Source organism: Bubalus bubalis, chromosome 3 (genome assembly GCF_019923935.1).
Source record: "Bubalus bubalis isolate 160015118507 breed Murrah chromosome 3, NDDB_SH_1, whole genome shotgun sequence".
NCBI lineage: Eukaryota > Metazoa > Chordata > Mammalia > Artiodactyla > Bovidae > Bubalus > Bubalus bubalis.
Genome location: NC_059159.1, coordinates 107,472,537 through 107,488,234, shown reverse-complemented (window position 1 = coordinate 107,488,234; position 15,698 = coordinate 107,472,537). Strand labels below are relative to the sequence as shown.

Sequence of the window (15,698 nt, the reverse complement as noted above, 5' to 3'; positions counted from 1 at the left end):
GGCTGGGTAACAAAGCAGGCTTTGCCTCAGGATTCTCAGGACTGCTATTCTCCCCAAACATGTATCATCATTTGCTTGGTGACCTGCTTTCCTGACACTAAACCCTTCTCTTAACTCTAAGGAGAATGGAAATGACATTACATCTCTCCACTGCCTCAAATGTGTGTTTGCTTTAAACTGAGTTATAGTCAGTTGATAAGATGGGGTGGACTGGGGTCTTGGCAATAAAGTGCATTGCCTAGGGCAGGGGTGATGGCTACCTTGTCTATCGCCTGCTCTATCAGCTGGATTCCCCAGGTTTACAAACCTCTTTGTGGAATTCTTGAGCTCAAGAACCTTTCTTATCTAACCCATGTACCTGGAATTAGCTAAGACATTTCTTTGAGTATTTAAAACCAGCATCTACTCTAGTATAGTATCAGGGAAAGCATTATTGGCTATCAGACTTATTGGTAAATACTGAAGTCTCTAATTACCCACATTATTTAAAAAATTATAGCTACCTTACATTCTATTATTACCTTGGCACAGTAATAAATTGGTTCTGATTCCCTTTAAAAGAGTCTAAATTGATTTTTGTTCTTGCACACACACAATCTTTATAAAACTTTGATTTTTATAATTCTTTTGTGTGAAAGATTTTATATCTATCTCAGTTTTCCCTTTGTGTGCTGAGGCTATTATTAATATTCTGTCTCAACTCTCCTTTGCAAAGCTGGGGCCAAGAGTTGGCAAACCACGTTCCTCAGGCTCCTTGGCCAGGTTCTGCCAGTTGAGGACACTGCCAGGAAATGAGGCAAGAGGAAGAGAGAAGGCTTGGGTCTCTTCCTACATTTTTCTTTTTTTCTTCTTTGGGTGATGTCTTTGGAGCTGGCCGTGTCCCTGCCACTCTCCCAGCTCTGTAGGTGACATCCTTTTCTATTGTCCCTGTTCCTCAGGGGGCATCTGGTCCCCAGGTGTGGCCTCCTTCCTGAGTTTGAGGTTCTGGTGACATGGCAGGGCTCCTGCCAGGAGCAGTTTCCTGCAGTTATTTAGTTGGGTTTCTGCAACTCCCTGCTTTCACTCTTTCAGCCTCCCACACTCTGTAACCCTTTCCTAAATTCTCTCTGAAATTCCAAGTGTGTTTTCTGTTTCCTTGACAGGACTCTGACTAACAGAGTACTCCATGAGGGCTTTTTGCCAAAAATAACTATATCTTGCCCCTTAGAGTGGGACTTATGGAGAAACTGCAATGTGTCAGGGTCTGGAATCACTTATTTTAACGAGTATTTTGAGGCTGCTTACTATGTGCCAAGAGGCATGATAAGTGCTCTCCAAAGATTATTACATTTAATCTCTGTAACAATGCTCTGGTGGGTAGCATAATAACCCACATTTTATAAATGAGGAACTGAGGCACACAAAGTTAAGGTGACCTGCCCAATGTTCGAGAGGTGGAAGTGGCAGTTGGAGGACTAATGCCCTAACTGATGATTTATAATACTGAAAGTGAAAGAGAAAAACCTGACTGGGGCTGATGGTGGCAAGAAGGTCCATCTGCAGGCAGGAGTACTGAGATGAAGATGCATAAAAGCACAAGAGTCTGTCGAGGTCAGGTTCAAAATCTAGCATCAACAGAAGGGCTACAGAGACCTTCTGATGGGCTGGCAGAGCCCCCAGCTGGCATCTAGGTACAGCAAGGAGCTGCCATGGCCATAGCAGATACTGCAGGCATGCACTGTCCCTCTCTGGAGGTTATGGTTACAGAACTGGAATTACTAGCAAGTTTGTGCCCCCAACTTTTTCTCCCTTTGTTTTGTAAGTAATAAAGATTCCTTTGAACCTTACTATGTCAACAGAGGATTCAGGGTTTTCTAAATCAAGCAGAAACATACCTAACAAGTCTCTTCTCAGTGAACTTCTGCCATTTATGACTATGTGATGGCGGAGCCTGGTGGGCTGCCTTCTATGGGGTCACACAGAATCGGACACGACTGAAGCGACTTAGCAGCAGCAGCAGCAACGAGTATTATGTAAGGGTTATTATGCTTAGCAAAAAGTCAGACAGAGAAAGGCAAAAACTGTATATTAACACGTATATGTGAAATCTAAAAAATAAATGAATGAATATGACAAGTATAGAAACAGATTCACAGATACAGAGAACAAACTAGTGATTACCAGTGTGGGGAGAGAGCATGGGAGGGGCAAGTTAGGGGCAGGAGAGTAAGTGATACAAACTACCATGTACAAAAAATATAAAAGCAACAAGGTTACAGGGAATCTGACCAATATTTTGTAATAACTTTCAGTGTAGTATAATCTACTAAAGTATTGAGTCACTATGTAGTACACATAAAACTAATATTATAAATTAACTATAATTCTCTCAATGATCATGTAGCAATTTGAAGTGTATCTGGATAATTGAAAATAAAAACATAAGGAAACAGCTATTTTAAGTTTCTTGTGAATTTAAACTAATATGTCATATTTTTAGTGTTTGAAAACCAAAACTAAGATTTTTGAAAGTGAAAACCCTTACTCAAAATCACATGGAAAAAGAAAAGGCAAAACAGATAGGGAAGAAGAGAACATGTGTGGATATTACTGAATTTCCATTAAAAGCATCATCTAAAAGCCATCTTGTCTGAGACAACTGTCCTTGTCTAAGGACAACTGTTGAATAGCTGAGGCTGTGCCTTAATACACTCTCTGTCAGTGCTGTGTGTGGATAACATGGCTCTATTTTTTAGCCACTTGACCTCAGGAAAGTTAGCTAAATTGCTAAGCATCCCTCATCTGTAAACTGGAGATAAGACAGGGTTGCTGTGAGAATTACTAAAGGAAATCAGCCCTGATTATTCATTGGAAGGACTGATGCTGAAGCTCCAATACTTTGGCCATCTGATGTGAAGAGCCAATTCACTAGAAAAGACCCTGATGTTGGGAAAGACTGAAGGCAGGAGGAGAAGGGGACGACAGCGGATGAGACGGGTGGATGGCATCACTGACTCAATGGACTTGCATTTGAGTGGGCTCTGGAAGATGGTGAGGGAGGGGAGACCTGGGGTGCTGTAGTCCATGGGGTCACAAAGAGTAGGACATGACTGAGCGAATGAACAACAATGAGAATGAAGTGACTTGAGTCAAGAACACAGATCCTTAATAAGGCCCAATAACTAGCTATTTTGTAGTTATTATTGGATTATTATTGATGGTTTGAAGTATAACTAGTACTATGATAGAAAAGTTCCCATAACTATCATGTTTTTAGTAAGCAAACTTAGCTCAGTGACTTCTAGAATAAACATCATAGGTAGATGTTAACATAAGCCCACTACTTTGCCAACTGGAAATACTTTAGTTATTAAATAGTGAAAATAAAAAATGCTCAGAGGGCCAGAATTCACATTAAGGGAAAAAACCCTAACTGACCATCTGTGCATAACATACACATCAAGGATAAGACCAGAGGTCTTCGGAGACCTTGATGAGAAAGGTGGCACAGTGGAAAGACCGTGAGGCTTGGACCCCAGAGACCTGTGTTCCGATTTAAATCCTGTTAGCAGGCTCTGTGACTTTGGATATGTCATATAATGCATGTCTCTGCATTTCTCTTTCTTTATCTTTTAGACAACATCTGTAAAATAATGGGTCTCTAACATTCTTTGGGATGGCTCTACCTATATGTCTTTAAATTTGAATGATGAGCAATTTGTGGGGAGGAGCTTGTAGATAGAGGCAACTGTTTCACCCTCTCTGAGGTTTACCATTCTCTACTGGCAGGAAGAAAGGGCCAGAACTGTGCTTGGAACCACTGAGTCAGCCTTTGAGGTCTCAAATGTTGGACTCCACATTTAGGGAGCCTTTGCCAGCTGTCCCTCCGTGGACGAATGACCAGTGGTTTTCCTCTGACCTACCCGTCCTTCTTGCAATATTTCAAATGTCTTCAGTCTGAGCCAACTATTAGAAATAGCCACTGGCAAAACATGAGACTAGACAGAGTGGTGATGTTGGTAAAGACATCTTTGGTGGGGAAAGAATAAACATACTGGAATGCAGTAGGGCTTTCTATCCTTATGCATAATAAGAGCTTCACGTTTGCTACCAACTGTGCAGGAAATCACAAAAAGAACTAAGATTCATGTGTGCATCCAATTTCCACAACACTAAACTGCTTTTAACTTCGAGGTAAAACACATTTGCCTCTGTATTCCTTAATGCTCAATTTATATAGATAAAAACAGAATTCTTATTAAGAAAGAAGAATTCAAGAATCAAAACTTCAGAATTAAAATCCCACCATTTGACTGGGAAGCAAGAACTTATAACAGTTCCTTTGTATTCTTATGAATTCCATGCTCTAACATAGGACTGTTGAGTAGAACTTGAAAATATATACTCCCAGTAATCAGGTCAAATATATACTTTAAAAATGATAGTATTTTTTTGTTTCCTAGTCAAATTTTGGAGTACACTTGAAAAAAAGAATAAATTGCTACTGGAATTTTTGAAGTCACAAAGAATAATCTTTTTTAAAAAAAAGAAAAGGAGTAATTCTAAGAGACAGCAGCAGCCCACTACAGTATATAATTCAGGAGTGGAAACACCTAGGCACTAACTGACACTCTTCAAACTTAAAAGATTCTGAAAGGATGGACACAACGACAACTGCTAGTTGAAATATGCACAGCATATCTAAGTACAGTTATGTATAGTATGATGTGGAAGTGGGAAAACAGACCACTCTGCCTTAACATAAAAGTGATTCATAAAGAAAAGGGAAAACCTAACATGAATTATAACACCAATTTTCTTTACAGGCTGTCTGGATTAGGTTTTAAACTTTAGCGGGCCTGAAGAGAATTAGAATATTGTCTATGTATCGCCTCGAGAGACAGCATGTAGGACTTGGAGGACTCTAAAGGAAAAAAATGATAGGAACAAAATATGACAACTTCTTTTCAATTGGCTGGTAAGGCTTCCCTGCTGAGTAATTAGGGGTGGGCATGGTGGGCGGGGAAGTAGGCATATTGATTCCCTGGGGTTGAATCACCATTATTTCTCTTCAGGGTTCTTTAGCACCTCTGTGCCTTTTTTGCACCTTTTCCTTATGACTTCCCTACGGCAGTCTTAAAATCTGAGGCATGTCTTTCACTTCTCTTACACATCATGGGTGAAGAGCAGAAATGCCCACAGGAGCAGGCAGGCCAGAGCAGAGGGTGCTGACCCGGAGCGTCCAGCTCTCCTCCCCAGCGTGAAGCAAGGGAGCCCAGTGTGCCACAACGGGTGGTTTTTCACAAGAATATGGGCATTTTAGTGAAATATGATATGATTACTTAGTGAGGATTTAGTGACATGATTTTAAAATGTTGGTTTATTTAAAAAATATTCTCAGTTCACAACATGCTTTTCTCTGGCTTGCATCCCGCAGGCAGGACCTCCACTTGATTGTGATAAAGGCTGCAAGGCTACTGGTGGGCCACCTCGGGGGTGTGTACCTGGAGTGGATTTTCTAATGTCCCACCCACAGCACAACGCACCCCCAAGCCTTTAAGACTTTGTGGATTCTCGTATCAAATCCCTTTCTGCTTAAGACTGAGTGGTTTCTTGTTCTTGCAACTGAACCCAGATGGATAGCTAAATATATCAAATTGTAACTTGGGAGATACAATGCCACAGAAGATTTATTTCAAATAATTCACTTAAAAAAAGAAAAAGAGGAAAATATCATAGACAACACTGATGCCTTTCCCATCTAAATGATAACCTGTATCAGCATAAATAAAGGTATCAAGAGTTGTATACCACAGCCCTGGAACAGGCAAGGTATCTCCCAAGCTGGCCAGAAAGGATTGGGAGTTAGAAGGAACTCCGATTCAGATCCTCAAGGAACCTTATAAATTCCCAAGAGTTAAATACCTCTGGTCAAGAGACTGAACCACAACCACTGCCACCAAAAACAAACATACTAAACCCTTGTATTTTTGTGCTGAAAATTCTAGTATGTAATTTAACAGCACATCCAACTATCCAATGGTAAAGAAACCACCACAGCTTCACATGAGAATTGATTTTGACCTTTCAAAGAACTTCCTGTGACTTTCCATCTTTTGAGCTGCTATTTATATTTGAGAGCAAAAGAACAGTTTTTCACAGCTGTACCATATGAACAGGAAAAACTGTTGCTTGACTAATTTACATAACAAATTTGAACATTCAAGGTACATGTTCATGGTATAAATTGCTTTGAATTTTTCTGATCTGAGGAAGCTACCCAAATTACTTTTACAGTTAAGATGAGTTGAATAAGTTACAACAGAGCCTTATTTGTTGGTCCTAGAGTAGAGTGATCCAAATGGAAGTCCAGGCAAGATTTGTTAATCACCTTGTCCTTCCTTCCTCTTTTTCAGACTGTCTCACCTGCTACCACCTAACCTGTATCTAGCTGACAGAGAAGGGAACAGCAACAAAACGGAATTTCTACAGAAGCTTCAACTACCAAATCTTAACCTGCTGAAAACCAAGCTAGGATTTACAGGGATGCACACATTGAAAATGAATCTATCATATTGAGTCCTGTTTCTGGAGGTGAACCAAGCTGCTAGGTTGGAGGGGGAAAATGACTTACTGTATAAAAAGCACTTGTACAAATTTGATCTTGATTCTTGAGAGCTGAATTTTAATAAGAACCAGTTCAACATTTAACAGATAATTACTGAGAAGGTATACACAGTATTCCCTACCCTGTAATTGAAGCTACTTACAAAAATGCCTATATAAAAATAGAAAAAATAGCTAATCTCACAATGTTGTGATCTTTTGGTAAAGATATTTTTTATTACTAGAATCAGTGTTTGAAAACATTTTATTTACCTAATTTTTTATTAGAAAAATATCTAACAAAAATTAACTTTCTATCCAAGAAAGTTCAGTAACCCACCCCAACATTCAGATTCACAGTAAATGTTTGAGAATCACTGTATTAGTTTCCTATTGCTTCTGTGGCAAACTGTCATAAACTTCATGGCTTAAAATAAGACAGATTTATTATTTTATACCTCTAACAGTCAGAGTCCTAACATTCAAAGGGTTGGAAGTACTGTGTTCCTCTGTGGATGCTCGCAGACTGTTTCCTTGTCTGTTCTGGCATTTAGACTCTGCCTGCATTCCTTGGCTCATGCCCCTTTGTATACCTTCAAAGCCAACAATGCAGCATCCTCAAATCTTTCTCTCTCTCTCATCTCTGCTTCTGCCATCACACCTCCTTGTCTGACTCTAATCTTTCCTGATTTCCTCTTATGTGGACCCTGTGATTGTGCTGGGTCTATCTGGATAATTCAGGATACTCTTCCCATTTCCAGATCTTTAGCTTAGTCATATTGGCAAAGCCCCTTTCACTATATAAGGGAAGAGCATCACAGGTGCTGGGGATTAGGACATAGACAATTTTGGAGGGCTGTTATTCTGTTTATCATGGCTACTAAGATCACTCATACAAAAAGAAAATATTCAAATATCTTTGCAACTATTTGTGAAAATATTAACCAAGAGTGCTTGCTTTACAAAAATTCATAAGATTATTAAAACAAAAATGATGAAAGATTCACATTTTCCCCCCATAGAATCAAGTATATATACTTTCTACAGGACATAATGATTAACTGTGAATAAAAATCATAAGGATTTTCCCTCCTACCACGGTAAAAATCCAGATTTTCTGTTTTTCTTACAGGGCAGGCAATGGTCACAACCGGGTTGTCAGGGATGACTGGATGACTCATTCAGAGACGCTGGTCTAGCTGTGACATTAACATGGTAATAGCTGGTTGGTAATTTGATTGTACTAAGTATTACCTGTTTGAATAAAGTGTAGTCCTGTCATGTGGATAATGTTCATTGACATACAAGGAAGAAGATGAAATTGTGGTCGCCAAGGAAGCGGCTTCAAACAGCGATGGAGTACTAGGCACCAGATCTGGCCTGTGTCGGGATCCCAGTGCTGGGTGATAAAAAGCAAAACAAGCCCTCATGAATCTCACGAATAAATGTTGTTTCAGTGTCTATGATAATCTAAATGAGTCAAAAGCATTAATTTTACATATCAGGCTGCAAATTAAATTGTGAATTAATTGTGCTCCTCTGAACTGCAGCAGAAATGTAAATAGCTTCTTGGAAACAGGTTAAACAGAAAGGAAATTGGACTAATTTACAAAATGGCTAATGGAAATGACATTATGAATGTTCTTTTTCAAACCTAATAAAGTGATTTACTGTTTCAAAAGATGACATAAAAAACTCCTAGGAGCTTGAAGAGATAATTCGACAGAGATTAAAAGGATGATTGGCAAATGTATAAACAGTGAACCTGATCCCCCTTGTGAGGCTGTGCTCACATCTGCGATTCTCAGTGCAGATCTAAGAACTCAGATTTGCTAAGAGCCAGGAAACAAATGCTTCAGAGACTAACAGCCAGCTAGACCTTAACCCTGTTTGAGCCCACATGCATCTGTGAATATTATTCACAGCTTTTGATATTATATTTTAACAAGCAAGACTGCTTTTTTTTTTTATGAGAACTCATTTTTCTTTAAAATGTAGGTACCTATGGAAATACTCATGCAAGAGTATCCCCCATCAGAAAAGTAGAACAGTCAAGGCTATGCTCACTCTGAGTCTACGTGGATTTTTTTTTTTTTTTGGACAGTTGAATCTGGATCATTTTAAATCATCCTCTCCCAATGGACAAATTCACATCAATTACTGGTCAGCCTGTCAGAGATAGTATTTTGCTTAAAGGACCAACCACAAAGATCAGAGTTCCTTTAAAAAGAGACATAAATTCCCAGAGATAGAATACTGTGAATGAATCTTGTTTTTATCATTCCATAGTTGGACCTTTATTCCCCTCATGGAGATAATTTATTTTTTAATTTTATGGAACTACAGCTGACACATATTCAATAACACTGGATCAGTTTTAGGTATCATAAAACATAGTGATTTGATATGTTTATTGGGTTGGCCAAAAAGTTCGTTTGGGTTTTTTCTGTAAGATGGTATGAAAAACCCGAGTGAACTTTTTGGCTAACCCAATATATATTGTGAAATGATCATCACAATAAGTTGAGTTAACATCCCATCACCACACACACTTCTAGCATTTTTTTCTGGTGATGAGCATTTTTAAGATCTCCTCTCTTAGCAACTTTCAAATATGCAATACAGTTATTATTAACTTGAGTCACTATGCTAAACTGTGGATTCTTTTTAATCCTTTCCCCAAAGCAAGCTAAAACAGATGATAATAAATACAATATAGCCTTAAGGTGTTTGTGGTATTCTTTTATAGGTACCACAGGCTCAGAATTATGTACTGTCATGAAGTGTATGAATGGAAATTGACCCTAATTGGCATAACAACATGTGAGGTTTTGGACTTTGGATTTGGAGGGATATAGATGGAGATGTGGGGTGAGTAATGGAGGGAGAAGGGGGCAGGCACAGAAGGCCTGGACTCTGGACTAGGAAACTAGACACACATTAAAGTGTGGGAGATGGTGCAGTTTTGCCTCTGAGTCAGATCAAAATTAAGAACTGCCATGATGACTAATAGATGATGAGCATATAAAATTACACAAGTACTCAACATTCAAAAATCAACAAGTCTAGCAGTTGACAAATGGCTGGCAATCTTCAACATACTTGATTCCACCTTCTCATTAAATATACAGAAAAATATGAAAACTCTCAAGAATATAGAAAAGTGGATCTGAAACACAAGCTCACATCAGATTCCAATGAATCGCTATTAAATATAAGGTGGATGGAGCTGGACTGAGAACAACTAATAGACTTGGGTCTTGGGCATACTCAGCTTGACTTCATAAACCAGAGGCTTCCTGAGTGATAGATTATAGAAAAACACTACCTGTCCAGTGACTTGGGCCCGGGTCAGAGAGCACCAAAATACCAGGTAGCTGACTCTTAGGTGCAGCTCAAGGAACCAGAGCACTGTTTCCTTATATGCCCATACACTTCAGTTTTTAAAAAAACTAACTAGTGTGGTGGGAAGAATTCTAGAATGTTCCCCAGTGACCTGCACCCTTATATAATCTCCCTTTGAGTGTGGGTAGAAGCTGTGAGAATGATGAGATATTATTCTTGTGATTATTTTATCTTATGTGGCAAAAGGAATCTTGCAGATTTAATTAAGGCTACTAATCAGTTAACCCTGAGTTAGTCAGAGGGTCTCCCCTTTATCCAGGTAGGCCTGGCCTAATCATGTGAACCCTTTAACTATATTAAAGGGTCAGACACCGTCATGGCAGAGATTCCAAGTGTGAGAGGCACTGACTTGCAGGAAATTCTCCATCTGAAGATGGAGAGGGCTGCATGGCAAGGAACAAGGATGGTCTCTAGGGGTGAAACCGGCCCACACCTGTCAGATAGCAAAGACATGAGTACTTCAGCCCTACGACTGCGAGGAAGTGAATTCTGCCAACAACAGGAAGTGCTTGGAGGAGGGGTCTTCTCCAGAACCTCCAGATGAGAACTCAGCCTAGCTGACACCTTGATGAACCGTTTCTGAGGTGACCCTGATAAAGTTGTGTTCAGAGGACCAGGTAAACCTTGCTAGCCTTCTGACTTACAGAACTGGGAGATGATAAATGGGGGTAAGCTGCAACCTTCTGGTCATTTGTCACATGGCAGAAGAAAACGAATACAACCCAGACATACTGAGAAAGACAGAAAGTACATGATTAAACACCAGAGGGGCTTTGGTGATGAGTTGGCGTACTCTGAAAGGGAAGTCCCCAAATGCAGAGCATTATAAAAAGACTGAATCTTGCAGCAAACTTTGTAGATGCAGAGAATTGTCCAGATAAATTCATTTAAAAATAATACATCAACAGTTTCAGGTTCGATGCACGATACTGGATGCTTGGGGCTGGTGCACTGGGACGACCCAGAGGGAGGGTATGGGGAGGGAGGAGGGAGGAGGGTTCAGGATGGGGAACACAGGTATACCTGTGGTGGATTCATTTCAATATTTGGCAAAACTAATACAATATTGTAAAGTTTAAAAAAAAATCATCTGGGGAGTTAAAAAGAAAAAAAAAATACATCAACAGTTTCAAAGAATAATGTCAACAGGTTCTTCTTCAACCTTCAGAGACCTTTTCTGGTGAAGTGCTTTTAGATTCAAAGCAGTAGATCCAGGAGTTCATTTGAAAAAAAGCACGATTTGTGCACTGCTTCCTATGTTTCCAGACTTTCTAGGCGCTATGTAGTGTATTTATTATACTTATCCCCTTAGATTAACAACTGGACTCATAGCTTACACTTTAGAAGCAATATATACATGTTTAAATGAGCATAGCTGACAGAAGCCGTATTGAGCACACTATCTGAAAGTTTGTCACAGTTTAAAAAAATGAGTTAATTCTAGAGAATTAAGCAGTGTGGTAGGGAGATACCAACGCAGGGAAGCTAGGGAAAGAGCATGGATGTCAGAAACTGGAGCCATTAACTCAGAGTGAGGAGCAAGGGCAATTCAGTAACTCTCGTTGAAATTGCTAAATCTGGGTAAAAGTTAAAGAAATCCAACTTGGCACATATGGATAAGTGCTGCAAAAGGGCCAAGGATGAACACGCTATTTTAAAGGCTCTGAGGAAAATAAAACCCCAAGGAGAGATCTAATATTCTACAGGAAGTAAAAGAAACTTTCAGGAAATGCTGGGATTCCCAAAAGAATAAACTGATAATAAAATCCAAAATGTTACTTCCTTTTATAGGATTAGAAGAGAAAATCCAAATGATTAACTCAAGAGATAGAGAAAAACATTTGATAAAATGCAACACTCATTCTTGATAAAAATTTTAGAAACTAGGAATAAAAAGGAACTTCCTTGACTTGATGTATCTGATACATCAAACTACTTTCTCAGAAGTGAAACATTAGAATTCCCTTTAAAATCAGGATGAGGCAAGGCTGCCCACAAGCACTACTTCTATTTATCATTGTACCAGAAGCCCTAGTCAGCAAGTAAGAAAGATGTGAGGTCTATGCAGTAGCAACAAATAGCCAGAAAAAACAAATCTTAAAGATACATTATCTGAAAAGACAGAAAACACATATCTGTCTTTATCTCTACAACCATTTGAGAAATAAATCTAACAAAAGGTAGGACAATGACATGCCAGGAGAACATTATAAAACTTCTATTAAACTCATTAAAAAGGACCAAAATAAGTTGGTAATTCACTGCTATGCTGTTGGTCAGTTCAGTCGCGCAGTCGTGTCTGACTCTTTGAGACCCCATGTACTGTGGCATGCCAGGCTTCCCTGTACATCACCAACTCCCGGAGCTTGCTCAAACTCATGTCCATAGAGTCCGTGATGCCATCCAATCATCTGATCCTCTGTTGTCCCCTTTTCTTCCTGCCTCATATATGTATATAATGTCTATGTGTGTTTGAAAAAAAAAAAATATATATATATATAAGCACAGACCAAGGTCTACTAGTGAAAATACCAAAACCTTCAGATTTGGTACATTCAGGTAGTGGGATTATAGATCTTTGTTTCTTAATATTTTAGTATGTTCTAATTATTATTATTTTTTTTTACCATAAACCAATACAGGATTGTTTATGTGTTTCAAAAATTTTATGTTAACTGTGTCATACTATAAATATCTTTTAAAAAATCAGTTAAGAAGATCCTTTTGTAGTTCATGAGTGTGATGATTGGGTGTTCATGATGCTGCGTGACATATGCCTCCCTGCAAACCTTGTTAAGACACCAGCACAATACCTGTCTGATGTAAAAAAAAAAAAAGTCAGTTAAGAGACTTTGTTTCTTAGAGAAACTGTTTTCTAATTTTTCTACTGTGAGTTTACATTACTTGTATGAATAAAAAAAAAACAAGAAAAGAAAGAAAAAATTCTTGTGGTTTAAGTTCTGTGTCTTTACCTTCTTCATCAAGGCTGCTAAAACTCTGCCCTTCAGTCAGCAAATCATGCTTCTCATCCTTCCATTCCTGGCTAATTGAGGACACAATCTCCTGTGAGGTTGCCTTCAGGGCAGCGATGGAGTTGCACCGTTTCTTAGAAGGTGACGCCTTCAAAGCTAGAAAAAGAAAAAAATAGATAATTATTGTAAAACCACATTAATAATATTTTTTAATTAAAATTTTACTCATGACTTATTAACATTTTAGTCATTATCTGAGTAGGATGCAAGGAGCTTTGTTTTACATACACAAGGAAAGGGAGACAATATTATTTGTCCAAAGTGACTTAAATCAAAATGTCTTAGAATAAATCCGGGTTGAGCTGTCTTTTCAGATTTTGAAATGTAGTCTTACTTGAGGTGAAATTCAAATGTTTATTGCTAAAGAATTATTTTTCCTCCTCTGAGCAGTGTTTTTCTAGTGCTGAGAGGAGGCTGAGTGGGTTGATAAAGGCAGATGGTAAAGTAAGGAGAATTCTCATGACCCCAGTTTTATTAACTTGGGACTGGGAATTTCTAAACATGCCAATGTTTAATCTTATACTTATGTTACCCAATTTAGCCAAGTTACTTCTGGTTCGCTTTTTTTCTTTGAGTGACTTTCCACTCAAATTTCCGACCCTTTCAGTCTTTTCTAGGTCATGGTTACATTAGATGTATAATTCACTCCTGATCTTTGTCCAAACAGCATTCTATGGCTTCTGAAGTGTGCTGGAAACCTGTACCAAGGCAAGCGTACTTCACCATCAATCATGCTCACTGAAGGCTGTGGCTTTACTTTTGATATGTCAATGGGAGCTGCTTCAGCTGCAGCCAGACCATCTTCATTTATATTTTTAATTATTCTTCTTGTCTGAACATTGTGAGAGCATTGAGGAAGCCTACCTACCTGAAGCCTGTTTATACTTCTCCCTGAACTTGGTCTTGGCAGTGTCTCTCTTCCTTTGGAGGTTTGCATGTAGGGGTAACCTGACAGCTGATGCATTAGACTGATTGTGTTTGGCCTTGGGAATCTCAGAGCTTAGATTATACAACTCATCAGGGGCCTTCCCATCGGCAGCTTGCAAGAACTTAGCTGGAGAAGGGCTTTGGGACACACAAATGAGGAAAGCATAGAGGGCAATCTCTCCACTTAAAGAGAAGGGGAGGTTTATGTGTCCCATGAGTAGTATTATAATAATAATAACAACATAATTATAATCAATAACATGTGTAGAGGGCTTGAGAGTTTGGAAGCCAACACTAACATTCCACATCTCAAATTATCCAGATGGTCATGTGAGGGAGGTAAGCCCTTTTATGGGTCTAGAAACTGAGAGTCGAAAAGTTGTGACCTGCTCAAGGTCCAGAGCTAGAAAGCATGAAACCCCAGGTGTCTTTCTTTGAAGTTGTTTAATTGGTGGTTTACTTCCTAGCTCTTTGGCATTCTATCTTCTGATTAAAGTGAGGGGTGGGAAAGATAAAACTAGAGTTTGTTTTTCTTTGAGGAGGAAGATCTTGAATGTTTAAAGACTGATTGAAATGGATTTTAATGGTAAATAAGTGGAACAAATAAGTCACATTTTTTTAAACTCATCATCCCATCAAAACAGTGGTCACACTTGCTTGAAGTAATTATCCATATGTTGGCTTTTGCTTTAACATTCTATCTGCTAACTTTTGTAAACCTTCATCTCTCATCTTTCAATATAGTAGAGTTGACTCTTGAACAACACAGGTTTGAATTCAATACTAAATACAACAGTTTCACATAATCTGGGGTTGGTTAAATCATCAGATGCTGAGGAAGCACACAGGAGGAGGCCGACTAAGTTACACAGGAATTTTTAATCATGCAGGGGGTTGGTGCTCCTAACCACTCCTCCCATTGATATTCAAGGGTCAACTGTATTTTAAAATTTCTAAGTCAGAAGATCTCACTGTGGTTCAGGGACTGCTAGGAACCCCTGAAATTCTCTTAGAAGGTCTGTGATGCTAAAACAATTTTCTTAATAATATCAATAAGTTGTTTATCTTTCTCACTCCTATTCTCTCCTGAGTTTTCTACATGACCTGTGGTTATAATCATGGATTGAATTCAGAAGCAGACATGAGAATCTAGATGTCTTCTATTAAGCTGGAATTAGGGATTTGAAAAAATATAAAATAATGCCACTTTTCTCATACAATTATTTATTCTCATACAATAATTTACAATTATTTATTATTTATTTTATTATTTATTAATTAATACAATTACTTTTCAAAATTACTTTTTTGTTAATATTGACTTATGTTGACATGCAATTTTTTGCTTTTATCTTATAAGAATTAATGAATATTTAAAATTTCCCTCAATTTGAATTTCTAATAGGTTAAATATAGATATTTAAATAAATATAGATAAACGTGAATAAAGGATCTTTGGGGTCCTAAGTCATTTTTAATAATGTAATGTGGCCCTGAGACCAAAAGATTTGAGACTTGCATCGTTCTAGGCCAATGCTCATTTCCTAAACTGAGGGAGAGCTAGGATCAGACAAATGCTGGCAGCGACATGGAAGGGTGAGTGAGGGGAAGATGCTCAGAGAACGGTCTGTACTTGTGACTTATAATGAACCAAAGGCCAAGAGCCCCAGTAAAGAAATAACTCTTGGCTCATTATCAGCATACGTGCAATGCGGAGCAGAGAAGACCCCAAACAAATTTCTGCAAGGG

At 38.5% G+C, this 15,698-nt stretch overlaps 1 protein-coding gene and 1 non-coding gene across 9 annotated transcripts in view; one reads left to right on the top strand and one right to left on the bottom strand.

Annotated features, from left to right (window-relative positions):
• Positions 1-15,698, bottom strand: part of PIP5K1B (phosphatidylinositol-4-phosphate 5-kinase type 1 beta) — a 338,893-nt gene that overhangs the window by 81,907 nt on the left and 241,288 nt on the right. For 5 of the 8 annotated variants that reach the window (XM_044939943.2, XM_044939940.2, XM_025281590.3 and 2 more), the window contains 2 exons: positions 12,963-13,118; positions 7,840-7,984 (listed from right to left, as the gene is read on the bottom strand). In XM_044939943.2, coding sequence (XP_044795878.1) covers positions 7,840-7,984; positions 12,963-13,118 — 301 coding nt within the window. The remainder of the gene's footprint in view (positions 1-7,839; positions 7,985-12,962; positions 13,119-15,698) is intronic. The other 3 variants (XM_044939944.2, XR_006549919.2, XR_006549920.2) reach the window with 1 other exon arrangement.
• LOC112584159 lies at positions 12,709-12,813 on the top strand. Its single transcript, XR_003108502.1, has one exon. It is a non-coding gene; the product is annotated as a small nucleolar RNA U13 (small nucleolar RNA).